Source organism: Triticum dicoccoides, chromosome 6B (genome assembly GCF_002162155.2).
Source record: "Triticum dicoccoides isolate Atlit2015 ecotype Zavitan chromosome 6B, WEW_v2.0, whole genome shotgun sequence".
Lineage (NCBI taxonomy): Eukaryota > Viridiplantae > Streptophyta > Magnoliopsida > Poales > Poaceae > Triticum > Triticum dicoccoides.
In genome coordinates, this window is record NC_041391.1 from 37,187,964 (window position 1) to 37,202,785 (window position 14,822).

At 46.5% G+C, this 14,822-nt stretch overlaps 1 protein-coding gene across 2 annotated transcripts; it reads right to left on the minus strand.

The window, feature by feature from the left end:
* Window positions 1-5,972: 5,972 nt before the first annotated feature.
* On the minus strand, window positions 5,973-13,929 carry LOC119326673. 2 transcript variants are annotated; one of them, XM_037600297.1, is made up of 2 exons: window positions 12,621-13,929; window positions 5,973-6,395 (listed from the first exon to the last, which is right to left on the minus strand). In XM_037600297.1, exon 1 carries the CDS (start codon window positions 13,824-13,826, stop codon window positions 13,089-13,091), a length of 738 nt encoding a protein of 245 aa, XP_037456194.1. In that variant the 5' UTR covers window positions 13,827-13,929; the 3' UTR covers window positions 5,973-6,395; window positions 12,621-13,088. The 2 variants fall into 2 exon arrangements, with proteins under 2 accessions (XP_037456194.1, XP_037456193.1); XM_037600296.1 differs by having other exon boundaries at window positions 12,617-13,929.
* Window positions 13,930-14,822: the final 893 nt, after the last annotated feature.

Sequence of the window (14,822 nt, forward strand, 5' to 3'; positions counted from 1 at the left end):
GTGGTCATCGGCCACGGCGAGGGCGAGCGGGACAGGCGGGGCGTGGCGGGGCGAGGCGAGCGAGACGGCGGGGCGGGACGGAGAGTGACGGCTAGGGTTCTCTCCATAGGAGCGGCCCCGTTTTATACCGGAGGATGCGAAATGATGAAAATGGCCCCGGCGGGGTAGGCTATTTACGCGCGGTGGCACGGTCGGGGAGTAACTATTCATTCCAGCAGTAAGTTTTTTTGTATCCGACAGACGAGGTCGTTCCAGGGGTCGATCCGACGGTCCAAATCCGATCAAGCCACCCGATCCAACGGCCAGGAATGCCAAATCGCTGAGGAGGCTGGAGGTTCACCGGCATCCTTATTTCACGATTCAAGCATACTTGTGGTTGTCGTCATGCCAAATATGTGTTACCAAATTGATAAATGCCTATCAATTTCCCTGGCATTCATACTCTTGATCATGTCCTATTCATATGATTTCCAAGCACTTCTGCTATGTAGAGTCTTCGCAGAAAAATAAATAAAGTCCAGGTCCACTGATAGCTATGTCTTGTCAATCTGAACAGAATTTTGGCTGGCACGCAACTAAGGCAAGGTAAGGGCTTCTTCCTACTCGTCCTTCTCATCCCGACACACTGTTGTAGAATGATGACACGGCACAATTGAAGGTGTTCATCTGGACCAGTGAGATGATTTGAGTGCACATTGGTTTTAGTATTCAAGTATATTAGCTTGTTTCTCAAAAGAAATGTGCCAGCAAATTATTTGCGGAAAAAGTGTGTCGATACAAAAGAAAAGAAATAGCAGAAACAAGTAAATGCATCAGATTAATTTTTTTGCGACAATTTAACGCCTCAGTATCAAATGCATGTTCTCAGGAGTCACAAGTAAATGGCACTGCAGTTGAGGAACAAGCAGATTTCATACTACTAGTTAAACATATCATATGAATAACTCCATATATACAACATGGCACCAGGACATGGCAGGCATCACATGGTTCCAACATTACTGAGACTAACTAATCAGGAAGGGAGCATCAGGAGCATGAATTCCATCAGACAACATCTAAACATGCAGGTGCATTCATACTGCTGGAGCGACAGAGCAAGCACTAGTTGTGGATTTGGGGGAACAAGAAGGGAGCACCTATTGCTGCAACTCGGTTAGTTTGGAGGGTCTTTAAGCAAATGTTCCAATGGAGGTGTCCCTTGCATCAGCTTGGACATGTGGGCGGTCTATCTGCAAATAATCCATTCTTTTTGAGGAAGCAAATAATTCATTCTTTTTTATGAAGCAAATAATCCATTTTTATCACACTTGAAACTTGTATAACCATGTATATATTTCCTGCATTGTATCCATTTCCTACTTGTGAGAGAAGACACGACGGACTTATAGATGATTCTGCCTTCGCAACTACAGGAATAACATGAATACTTGATCATTACAAAATCATAGAGTGAAGACCACCAGCAAGAGATGGAGAATACACGAGTGGTGGTGGGGAACGTTCACGATGTGCATTGTGCACCAAATATGAAAGAGTCTGAAATACACCACCAGCTGTACATGTCTGCCAAGCTTGCTTGTAGTCTCGTACACCACTCGAAGGGAATCTCAAGCTCGCCAGTCTCGGGAGCAAAATGCACGATCTTGAATGGGGTGGAGCCAGCTAATTTTCACACTGTAGGTCGATACATCTCGTTCTTCGAATCAAATTCCCAATGCATCCGATTTCCAATGAGGTTGCACCATCCAACCGCAGGCGACACTCGTATTCCTCATCATTTTTCTCTCCTCTGCACTTTTTTAATCTCTCACTAGCAACCAAACATGATTCGTCTATACGTGAAACTAGTTGTTTATAGAAGGTCAGTGAACAAGCATAGTTTGTGGTGTGGACAATATTCCTTCACCAAACTTCACATCATAATTGATGTGGCCATTTATTTCTACCGGATGTGCCTTTTTTTTCAGTTGCGGCTGTTATAGTTGTTGAAGATTGCTGATGTCCTTGCTTTAGCAACCATGAACCATAGTGCTATCCAGCCAAGACAAAACAGCCAATGCAAAATGGAGCAATAACAACAAATCTATATTCCTAAAAAAATAGTTGGAAAGTGGTCCTACTATATGTCATCCAAATGTTATACATGTGTAAAGAAGTAACAAATATTTGTATTTATTGATTTCCCACTCAGATGGAAATAAAACATACAAAACATTTCTGATTTTTGTTTTTGCGAAAAGGACCAGATCTATTAAAAAGATACACCGGAAGTACAAAACACCTAATTCATAATAAAAATTACATCGAAGTCCATGGACCACTGAACGGACATTGCCGCTGAGAGAACGGGTCGTAGACGCGCCGCTGTCACCGCTCCCCCATACCGGAGCCGGCCTGACCTTGTCGATGGCAGCCTAAAAGTCTTCCCTAAGGACCATCGCCTCGTAGCCGCAGTCGTCACCATTAAATCCTTTAAATGATCTGAAGAGACTGACACGAAATATTGTCATTGCGTACGCACAACCAGAAACCCTAATGTCGTAGCCCCAAGGAGCTGGCAGGAATCTATGCCAGAGCTCTGTCTAATCCTCCCCAATGGACGAACTTGAGGAGGATCGGAGCATGGAAGACTGATTTGAATAAGAAACCACGTGCCATCTTGGACTCGTTGATCTACTGCCGCCGGGATCAACAAGTAAATTTGGAGACCCATTCATATGAAAACGATCCACACGCCACCAACTACGCCAATTCAACCACAAGACGGGGATTTTACCTATACTGCAAGGAAACAGTAGAAACCTTCCCGTGTCGTCCAATTCGCATCCGAACAAGCTCCGTGGCCAACGAAATCCTCCACCAGTGCCGCTTGATGAGAGGGAAAGGAGTCGCCACACCATCGCTACATCAGCGAGAGAACACAGGGATTTTACAGGAGAACCTTACCTGAATCTCACCACCGATAAAAAATCGCCACCAAACTCGAAAAAAAATTCTAGCTATTTTTTGGACTTTCATAGTGTATAGGATAAGACCCAAGGGTCGAAACTCTCTAGATAACAATTGTAACCTAACCTAATGGTTATGCACCAAATAGGATTTGGGGATCGGTTACGCTCAGATTCAGAGGAATTCAAGATTACAATATTTGGGAGGAGACAGGAGGAGGGGAAGAACATTGGAAAGGATTCTAGTTCATCTTGATGCCCCTGTTCACCTAACACACATGCTTACGTAGCCAGCCACACACGCTGGCCACAGCCATGCTACTCGGCGCTTCTTCTTGCTGAGACTGAAGCTCTGGAGTGGGCTGGGCCTGAAGTTCCGCACTTGCATGGCCCACCACTATGACAAGATTCTTGCAATGCAAGTAGCGTGACACTATAATACTACGCTCACCGACTTGGCTACCGATACCAAACGATACACATTATATGTATGTGCATTCAATGACCGGTGATGCGAATGGTCGGGCACATGCTCGCTTTGCATCAATTCCCAGTGCATCCTATTCCCATGGGTCACCATATATGTAACAATCCAATGCCAATAAATGTTTGTCACAATCACCCTCCCGATCAAGCCTACGGTCCTTCTCCATATCACTAGTCTTAGGTGAACCATGAGTCGATAAGCTACTGGCAATATATAGGAACATGGCTCGATCACTCGATGCTTTTAGACTTGAATGTATTACCGACCATCTGACGCCTTTTTTATCTTGTGCAAATCATATCTCCTAGCGGTAAATACCAAACAATAATAATTTCATTTATTGGGCTTGGACTGTACTCTGTCAGCAGCAGAGTATAAATAGCAACCAATGGGCAACCATTAGTCCAAACTCTACATCATACTCTACCAGCAGATCCCATACCTTGCCACTGCCATCCCCTTAATTTTATTGTTGCTCACGGAGTAAATCAGTATCTCTCCTTAATTTTGTTGTACCTGGCTAGTTCCATACAACAAGATCTCAAAATCACTCTGACAGTCAAAATTAATCTACTGACGGTGCAGAAACTAAATGTTTGTTGCTGCTCTTGCTACCTTACCTGACAAACACACCGATCAATGTTAGATCAAGGCATGAAAGATACACTCCACGTCAATTTCAGATGACCATATTACGAATAGGCGTAGTCATACTCGTAGTGATAAAGCTGTGGTCAGCTGGCCAGCCACAGCATAACCTCAACCAGCACCATCCCCAGTCCTTGATACACCGACCAGACTTCCCAGCATTTCCGTCATCAGCAGTGCTCTCGCCGTGAGGGCTACCTATTGGCTCTTCATCCTGCAGCGTCTCTGCATCTGATTATCTTCCAGCATCTCTTTCTCATCATTTTCTTGAGTACCTGCCCAAATTATGCATACTCAGACTGTAAATATTCAGGAGTGCCGAACGAAAGAATTAACACGGGGTCTAACAGAAAAACACAGGCAAGTGCAGGGACAAGTTGGCATTTGTTTGTATTCAGAAATGGGGAAATGGGGAAATGGGGAAAAACACATGCAAGTACAGGGGACTAAAAGAAATATGTATCCTCAGAAATGTTGGCAGTTGGCAGTTGTGCATCAAGTACAAGCACAGTTTTGTAGAAATGGGGAAATATGAAATCCTTAAAAAATAAATTCAGAAGTATTCAAGAAAAAAAAGGAATTGAGAAAGCTCACAAAGAACAATTAAAACCCCATGATGTTTCATTTGTTTGTCCGTCGTTCTTGATCTATAGGATATTCAAAGAAATATCTTCATTTTTTGACTTGTCCCACAAGAACAAGTTGGCATTTGCATTAACTAGCCAACATGGCATCGCCCGTATACTGAAGTGATGTCAGACTTGAGTGCTTCACCGATCATCTGATGTGTTATTAACACTAGGAAAAGTAGATCTCCTAAGTTCAAGTACCAAAGCACAGTTCAAACTATTGTGGTTGGACTTTTTTACTCTACTGGAGGCAGAGTATAAATACCACACAAGTTCAAAATTGGATTTACATTTAGATATAAGAGAGAGGGATTTGGGTGGAACAAAAAGGGAGAACTCATGACTGAAATCTGGAAGGGCTATTCTGAGAATTTACACTCTCGGATCAGATTAACTTCATAACTTTTATCGGAATTGTGACCTGCAGCCTAATTCAGATTCATAAGAAACAGACAGCATGGCAGGTGCTCACCGGCCGACTGGTCGGCGAAGAGCGCCCTCACCACCCGACACCCTAATCTATAATGGATCACAACAACAACAACAACAACAAAGCCTTTAGTCCCAAACAAGTTGGGGTAGGCTAGAGGTGAAACCCAAAAGATCTCGCAACCAACTCATGGCTCTGGCACATGGATAGCAAGCTTCCACGCACCCCTGTCCAAAGAAATTTACTAGGACTGTTGTCTCCAGTGGTTTTGTCTGAACTTTAATTCAGAATGAGAATGAAACAGAGAGTGTTTTTAACTCTGATGCATCCTGAAGCAACGCATCTTTCCTGAACCTTCAGAATGTACATCTCCTGCTTGCTGAACCTTCAGAATGCACACAAGGCCATGTTAATATGGTGGAAGACAATCTTGCAAACCTCCAGCCGAGTCCCTGACCGATACAACACAGACCACTGAAAGAGGGAGAGAGAGAGAGAGAGACTACATCACTAAGTGGTTAATATTGTTCCTGTAAGTTCCGCTGATGTTTGTCTACAGCGGCGTCTTTTAGCTGAATTAAGATCAGTAATGTGGAGATTAAATTGTTGTTACGGTTGCCAGTTGCTTCTTGACTTCAACAAGAGGGAAAAGAAGAAATCAACAAGAGATTCTTGACTTCTTGTTGCCATTTTCCACAGCAACAAGTTTGCTTCATCTGATTCATTTCATTGTGCCAAAAGCATACGCCGGCCCTTTTTACATATTAAGATGAAAACAATGAGAGTAGATCAGTGTTGCAACTGTTGATTTTTAACACACAGTCTACTGGTTGGCCTTTCTCCTTAAACTCAACATATATAGCTGACAAGTTCCAAGCCATACTCGCAGTTGAAGCAAATAGCAGGTACACAGATTGGCAGCCATACAACATCATCACATTCACTGGGCACATAATATTAGTTAGCCTATTTAGTGGCCAGAAACTAAACATAATATTAGTTAGCCTATTGATTGTCCAGAAACTAAACAATCTTGCTAGCTAATCCAACAATCGAAAGCACCAATAATTTTTAGATAAAGGCAAATAAGACATGATAACTCCAGGTCCATTCTAGACAGCGGTTGTGTTGAGATTCATTCTAGAGCCAAAAGCACCCTACAACACTGGCTGACCTCCAGCATTAAAATGCATTTGAGCTTGTAGCACAGCCTTGTTCCACCATCTCCTTCTCAGTCCCTTTGCCAACACCTATCCAATGTCTCAAAATTCAGTTTATTCGAGTTTCACATATTCGACAGTTTGTGAACAAAGATGAAGCAAAAGGTACTCCGCAAACTGCTTATAGAAAAACCCGGAAAGGCACGTGAAGAAAAGCTAGGTTGAGACAGGTGTTAAATCAAACTACATACTATAAATGGACAAAGGCGTGTAAAAATGGAGAAATGAATCCTTACAAGAACTTAAAGTGGTAAAACAACTGGCAGCATCATGTTCCAGGACTTCACAGATTACCTGGTTATATAGTATAACAAATTTCTATGCTGAGTAAATGGAAAACTCGGGTCACAGTAGCAACAATCAACAAACTATACTCCACGTGTCTTAACGTCATTTAAATCACAAACATAAGAAGCTAGCCCTCTAAAGAAGCTCAAATCCAGACCAGCCACCTAGGAAAGCAGTGTACTATCAGAAATGGGTGGTTTGATTTTTTCTTAATTGCGGATTGGCTGGGAAGAAGCTTCGTAGTTTTTGCACAGAGTGACTCAGTTGACTCAGTTCTAAAAGTACGGGTTAATTTCCCAACAAAGAGTAATGTTGATCACAGTATATTACTAGAACAGAACAGACGAGAAGATAATACATTCTAATAGGTAACATGAGAGCCGACTAAAAGAAAACACACGCAACATATAGATTGGAAAATCAACATTCAGGACTATTTCTTAGCCATAGCCCCGTAGTTGTAATATTAACTTCATTGGAACGTGAGATATATAACAACATATACTCGCTTTATGGTGTTCTCGTTGCCATTTGCATTACAAGTGTTGGATGTAATCTCAATGTATCTGCCCCGTTTCCCTTAGCTTATTTTGTTTTTCTATCACATAATAAGCACGACTGAATTTGTCCACCAGAAACGTGGTACGTTCACGTTGCGGTGTAGTTTCAGTTCCTAGTTTTCAGGCCTAGCTGGTAGCTCTAGACTTGGCACGATCCAAGCTCGTGGGATGGCGTGCGCATATACTGGATCGTGGCGCGTTTTTCGTTTTCTGTTAAGCAACTGAATAAAGGGAAGAACAGAAATGACGCACATTTTACGCGTCGCAAAAATCTCTCTGTGTGGCCTTCCTTCTCTGTTCCCTTCCACCTCGTGTGTGTGTGTGTTGTGTTCTTCAGAGAAAGAAATTCAGAGAGAGAGAGAGTCGATCACTGCTAGAAATCCAACATTTGGTATACAGAGCTTTAGGTTTAGGACCTTGGGCGTTTGGCGGCGGTGACCGGAGGAGCTTTGGCGGTGGCGATGGGGGATACGTCTCCTAAGAAAAGCGACGGGAAGAGCAGCGGCAGCGGTGGCGGAAAGTACACGCCGCCGGCGGCCAGGAGGTCGACCACAGGCGACGGTGACGGTGCTGTGGTGCTGGCTGCTCCGTCGAGAGCCACCAATGTGCCCGTGCAGTACCCGATGCTGACGGACACGAACTACTCTCTATGGGCCATCAAGATGAAAGTGCTGATGAAGGCGCTCCGCGTCTGGTCGTCGATTGACGGCTCCGGCGTGTACGACCAAGCGGCAGACGAGGGGGCCTTCGCGGCGCTCTCCCAATCCGTCCCGGATCATGTTATGCTGCAGGTTGCGGACTGCGACACCGCGCAAGAGGCATGGGAGATGATCTGATCTGCGCGCGTCGGGGAGGATGCGTGAAGAAGGCGCGTGCGCGGCAACTGAAGAGGCAGTTCGATCGCCTCGACATGGCGGACGGGGAAACTATCCCGGAATTCGCCAGGAAACTCGCCACGCTGGTGAGCGAAATCCGCTCCCTCGGCGTCACCCTTGGGGAAGAGGCCGTGGTGGAGCGTCTGTTCAGCGCCATGCCGAATCGCTTCGCCGACATCGTCAACACCATCGAGCAGTGGGGCGATGTCGCCACGATGACGGTGCAGGAGGCTGTCGGACGCCTCACGGCATTCGAGGAGAACCAGCGGGGGCGCCGCCAGAGCCGTGGCGACAACAACGAGCAGCTGATGCTCGTGACCCGCGCGCTGGAAACCCTTATGAAGGGGAAGAAGATCGTCAACAACAACGGGGCCTCCGGCTCTGGTGCGAAGAAAGGTGGCGGCCAGAACGGCGGCCAAGGCGACGGGCAGGACAAAGGCCGTGGTGATCGCGACCAGAACAATGGAAAGGGCAAACAGAAAAAGCATCGTAAGTTTGACATCTCGAAAGTAAAATGTTTTAACTGTGATGTGAATGGGCACTTTGCCTTGGACTGTCCGGAGCCAAAGCGGGAGCGAGCTAACCTGACACAGAAACAGAGTGATGAAGATCCGGCTCTCCTGATGGTTGAAGCTAGTGAGTTGGTTCATGATGCTGGACTGACAGAAAAAAGGCTCATGCTGAATGAAGAAAAGGTCACACCTAAGCTTTCAGGAACTGCAAACAAGTCCTGGTACTTGGATACTGGAGCTAGTAACCATATGACCGGTTGTGTTGACAAGTTTGCTGAATTGGACCGAAAGATCACAGGTTCAGTTCGTTTTGGGGATGGTTCAGTCGTTGGCATTGAAGGGCGCGGGTCAGTCCTGTTCCTAGCTCATAATGGTGAGCACCGTCTCCTAACAGAGGTGTACTACATCCCAAGATTAAAGAGCAACATTATTAGTCTTGGGCAACTCGATGAGTTTGGTTGCAAGTATTCAGTGGATGAAGGACTGATGACAGTCCTCGACAAGGAGCGCAAGGTGCTAGCAAAAGTAAGAAGAGCACCAAACATACTGTACATTCTGAATATTGAGCAGTCTGAACCAATGTGTCTGCTGTCGAGAGCATCAGAAACACCCTGGCAATGGCATGCACGTTTTGGGCACATAAGCTTCCATGCATTGTGGTTATTGTCCAGAGAGAACTTGGTGATGGGTCTGCCAATGATTGATCAAGTGGATCGTCTCTGTGAGAGCTGTCTAGTCACAAAGCAGAGGCGAGCTCCTTTTCCCGCTGAAGCTTCCTATCGAGCTGACAAGGCACTGCAATTGCTCCACGGGTGAAGGACTCGGAATCAAGCATTACTTGACTGCACCGTATTCTCCTCAGCAGAACGGTGTTGTTGAGAGGAGGAACCAGACTGTGGTGGGCATGGCAAGAAGCCTGCTGAAGAGCAAAGGGTTACCTGGTCAGTTTTGGGGTGAAGCAATAGCTACTGCAGTGTACTTGCTGAATCGAGCACCAACAAAAAGTGTCCGTGGCATGACCCCGTATGAAGCCCTATACAAGGTGAAGCCGAGAGTAGATCACCTGCGCACGTTTGGATGCATTGGTCATGTAAAGAAGGTCGGGGGGCATCTTCCAAAACTTGCTGACGGGAGTTCAGAGATGGTGTTTATTGGTTATGAGCCAAACAGTAAAGCATACAGATTATTCGATCCACGAACGAAGAAACTGTGTGTGTCTCGAGATGTTGTGTTCGAAGAGGATAGATGCTGGGAATGGACCCCCGGCGACATTGTGGGGAGCTCGGAGACTTTCTCAGTGCAGTACAATGTACACCTCGATGATGCACATACTGTTGCCCAGCCAAAGCGTACTGTTCATCATCCGACAACAGAAAGTCTGAAGGAGAACAGACTCACATCTGAAGAAATAGCTGCAGGTTTCAGACCAGAGGATTTTGTCACTCCTGCCAGAGATGAAGCATCTTCTGGACCTTGATTTGTGTCACCTCCTACTGGTGCCTCGACGCCAACGAGCACTGAGGGACCATGCAGGTATCGCCTCTTGGAAGAAGTCATCAAGGAAGCACCGGTGGCTACTCTGACAGACTCGTGTCTGCTCGGCATCGAAGAGCCAACATCTGTTCAAGATGCCAGCAAGGAAGCAGCATGGAAAAATGCCATGCAGATTGAGCTTAAGTCAATTAAGGAGAACCACACCTGGGAACTTGTTGATCTACCAAGCGGACACAAGGCAATTGGACTAAAGTGGGTATACAAACTAAAGAAAGAACCTGATGGCAGAATTGTGAAACACAAAGCAAGATTGGTAGCTAAAGGCTATGTGCAGCGTGAGGGAGTTGATTTTGAGGTGTTTGCTCCTGTAGCCCAGTTGGAAACAATTCGATTGCTCATTGCCATTGCAGCACAACAGAGTTGGGAAGTACATCACATGGATGTGAAATCAGCTTTTCTGAATGGCGAATTAAAAGAGGAAGTATATGTCACTCAGCCCCCTGGGTTTGTACTCGAGGGACAAGAACAGAAGGTTCTGAAGCTGCATAAGTCTCTATATGGTTTGAAACAGGCACCCAGGGCGTGGAATGAGAAACTGCACAACACTCTGGTTGACTTAGGATTTGAGCAATGCCCAATTGAGCATGCTGTGTACAGGAGGTCGAAGCTTGTTGTAGGGGTGTATGTAGATGATCTGATCATCTCAGGACCAAGCCCAACTGAAATTGGTGAGTTCAAAGAGCAAATGAAGAACCTTTTCAGTATGAGTGATTTGGGACTATTAAGCTACTACCTTGGTATAGAAGTTAAACAGAAGTCAAATGGGACGTTTCTGAGCCAATCAAGCTATACAGCAAAGATTCTGGAAAAGTGTGGGATGAGCAACTGTTATGTTGTTCAAACTCCAATGGAAGCTCGGCTACATTTGAGCAAGTTTAGCACTTGCAAAGTTGTTGATCCCACTCTGTACCGTAGCATTGTGGGAAGTTTGAGGTATTTGACCCATACCCGTCCAGATATTACATATGCCGCGGGGATTGTAAGCAGGTATATGGAGAAGCCTGCATCTGATCACCTAGCGGCAGTGAAGCAAATTCTGCGGTACGTGAAGGGAACACTGAATTTTGGTTGTTTCTATAAAAGAGAAGAAGAAACTTCCATGTCGCTGTGTGGTTACAGCGACAGTGATTTGGGGGGTGATGTTGATGACAGAAAGAGCACTACTCGAATCAGTTTTTACCTTGGATCAAGCCCATTAACTTGGCTCTCAAAGAAGCAAAAGGTAGTATTGCATTCATCATGCGAAGCTGAGTATGTTGCAGCTGCAGTAGCTGCTTGTCAGGGTGTGTGGTTGAGAAGAATGCTCACTAGCCAGACAGGGCTTGAGGGCGAGCAAGTGGTTCTGAAGATTGATAACCAGTCAGCCATTGCATTGAGTAAAAACCCGGTGCATCACGAGAGAAGCAAGCATATTGACATCAAGTACCATTATATTCGTGAGTGCGTCGAAGATGGGAGCATTGCAGTGGAGCATGTGCGCACAGGAGATCAGTTGGCCGATCTGCTGACGAAGCCACTAGGACGACTGAAGTTCCTTGAGTTCAGGGAGAGAATTGGCATGCGCACGCTGGAGCAGATACCTCAAGATTAAGGAGGTGACTGTTGGATGTAATCTCAATGTATCTGCCCCATTTCCCTTAGCTTATTTTGTTTTGCTGTCACATAATAAGCACGACTGAATTTGTCCACCAGAAACGTGTTACGTTCACGTTGCGGTGTAGTTTCAGTTCCTAGTTTTCAGGCCTAGCTGGTAGCTCTTGACTTGGCACGATCCAAGCTTGTGGGATGGCGCGCGCATATACTGGATCGTGGCGAGTTTTTCATTTTCTGTTAAGCAACTGAATAAAGGGAAGAACAGAAAAGACGCACGTTTTACGCGTCGCAAAAATCTCTGTGTGGCTGCGTTCCTTCTCTGTTCCCTTCCACCTCGTGTGTGTGTGTTGTGTTCTTCAGAGAAAGAAATTCAGAGAGAGAGAGAGAGTCGATCACTGCTAGAAATCCAACAACAAGTTGGAATACATTGCCAGAAAAGGCGTGTAAACATAAAGAGATCAATCATAAAGGTGGACAAGGTAAGTCTTGAATAAGGTGAAACCAACCAAAGGTGAACTGTGGTAGCAGGGTTCTTTGAACTTGTATGCCTTTGCCTTCTGCGTTAGTTTGGGCAGAAAAAATATATTTGTCGCGATCTAGCATTTCTTACGTTTGCAGGATGCTTCCAAAATGCGCAGACCTTTCTTTTACTTCTCTGACCACCTTAGAGTGGAAATTAGAACAGACTAACAAATAAACCAAAATTATGTTCCTGAGCTTAATCAGCTTAGTCACAACATAGAAAAGGTGACAACTATGAAACCATGTAAACAAAAATTACGATCAAAGTAACCAACTATCAAGCAACATACAGCCTGTGTGAAAACTATGAAGGGAAGGAAATAACTAGGATGCAACAGAAAGGTTACCTACAGTCGGTGTCGACAAGAATGGTGGAAAGTTGTTATATGGCCGCGGGTAAAGCTTGTTATAGTTTGAACCAAACACCCTCTCAAGCTGGAATGTCTTGACGTCCATTGAGAAAAGGCCGGCATCACTTGATGGGCTTCCATGACGGTGTAGGTACAATTTCCTCAGTGTTGAACTCTCCGGGAAATGATACAAAGAAGAGTTAAGTGAGATTGTCTTCTCCAACTGCCACTGGTTGGAACTTGCACCTTTGTTTCGCCAAACAAAATAACTGAGGACAGATGTCTCATGTGGTAGCACAAACATCTCTACGATGCCCTCCCCTGCCTCCACAATGGCTATTTGCACATGAGCGGCTCTGGCTTCCGAAGGGAGGTCCATGAGTGAAAATTCGATACTCTGGGTGTCAAGCACCTGTAACTTCTGATTGCACTTTGTCACCTTATACAAACAGCCATACGCATACTGGAGCTACCCTGAGAAATCCAATCGCACTGTCGATGGAGTAGCTCGCCATTGTCCGGTGCTGGAAGAGAAGATGAAGACAGCCTCCTTATGTTGGTCGGCTGTCGCATATATCACTCTGAAAAATATCTCTTCCGAAGCCTGCCAATCGCCGCCGCCAACAAGAAGGAGGTGCAATCCAAATGTGCGTGGCTTCTCCACCGAACGAACCCACTCATCAAATTCAGGGATCGGGGGAAGCAGGAGGTGCCGCCAGTGCAAGGGATCGCACACCACCAGCTCCGCGTAGTGTCGCCTGGCAAGGAGGACACGACCGTCGCAGGTGTCTAAGATGGCCCAGTCACCGGATGGGGCGGGGAGGAAGGAGAAGGTGAAGTCAGCGGCGAGGGCGACGGCTTTGGCTACAGACGCGGAGGGGTGAGGCGGCTCGGCGGGGTAGAAGACTTGGCGAAAGTCGAGGAAGCCGAGGAGGGGTGGGGCGTGGATCTTGCGGTACTGCCGGAGGAAGGAGCGGTCGGCGATGAGGCGGCGGAAGGAGACGCAGGCCGCGGAGGCGCGGACGAGGTCGGCTGCGACGGGCAGCCGGGGGAAGATGTCCAGCAGGAGCTCGTCGGGGATCGGCGGCGAGGCTGTTTCCCAGGGGGCACGCCGCTGCGGCAGCAGAAGAGCAGGGAACTGGCCCCGGTGCTCAAGGATGGCCGGGGCGACGCGGATCTGGCGGTCGTCCGCCGCGCCGCTGGACATGCCGCCGCCGTGTGAGAGCTCAGTTGGGAAACCCTAGTGCTACTATGGGTTGGGATGTGAGGACGGGAGCGAGGAGTGTGACGATTTGGGGGAAGAAGATGAGGGCCCTTGTTGCTGCAATTCGTACATTTTGAAGGGCTATCTTGCAAATGTAACCAAGGGAAGTCTCCTTGGGCCTTCCACTATGTAGGCCAAAAGAGGTGCTAAATTCACCTTTTCTTAGTTTGGCACCGAATCCCTCCGTTGCCCCAGCCGGTGCCATAATTTTTTTGTGGGAACCGGAGCAAGTAGCTGCTCCGATGCCCAGCTGATGCCAAATGCAAAAAGTAGTAAACAATTAGCTCATGGCCCGCCTGCACAAGGTGAAGGAAACTCACATGAATAGAGTTCTGGGTCCCGCTTTTTAGCAGACTGCAAACGCAACATAGTGAGCCCGGTGCCAAATAAAATCTTAAGAGCAGGGCTGCCCAGTTGGTAATATTTTAATGCCTTGGGCACCGACTACATAGTGGAAGGCCTTACAACGCATGAGATCCCATCCTGTCCGTTGGTTACTCATCCTGTGGCCACAGTTCTTCAAGGTGGCTCGGTTATGTGTGAAAACTATGAAGGGGAGGAAATAACTAGGATGCAACAGAAGGTTACCTACAGTCGGTGTCGACAAGAATGGTGGAAACTTGTTATATGGCCACGGGTAAAGCTTGTTATAGTTGGAACCAAACACCCACTCAAGCTGGAATGTCTTGACGTCCATTGAGAAAAGGCCGACATCAGGCGATGGGCTTCCATGATGGTGTAGGTACAATTTCCTCACTGTTGAACTCTCCGGGAAATAATACTGAGAAGAGTCGAGTAAGATTGTCTTCTCCAACTGCCACTGGCTGGAACTTGCGCCTTTGTTTGGCCTAACAAAATAAATGAGGACAAATGTCTCATGTGGTAGCACAAACATCCCTAGGATGCCCTCCCCTGCCTCCACAATGGCTATTTGCACAT

Bases quoted from the DNA above. Each gene is read 5' to 3' on its own strand.
- LOC119326673 (XM_037600297.1), bottom strand. From the start codon at position 13,826: ATGTCCAGCGGCGCGGCGGACGACCGCCAGATCCGCGTCGCCCCGGCC.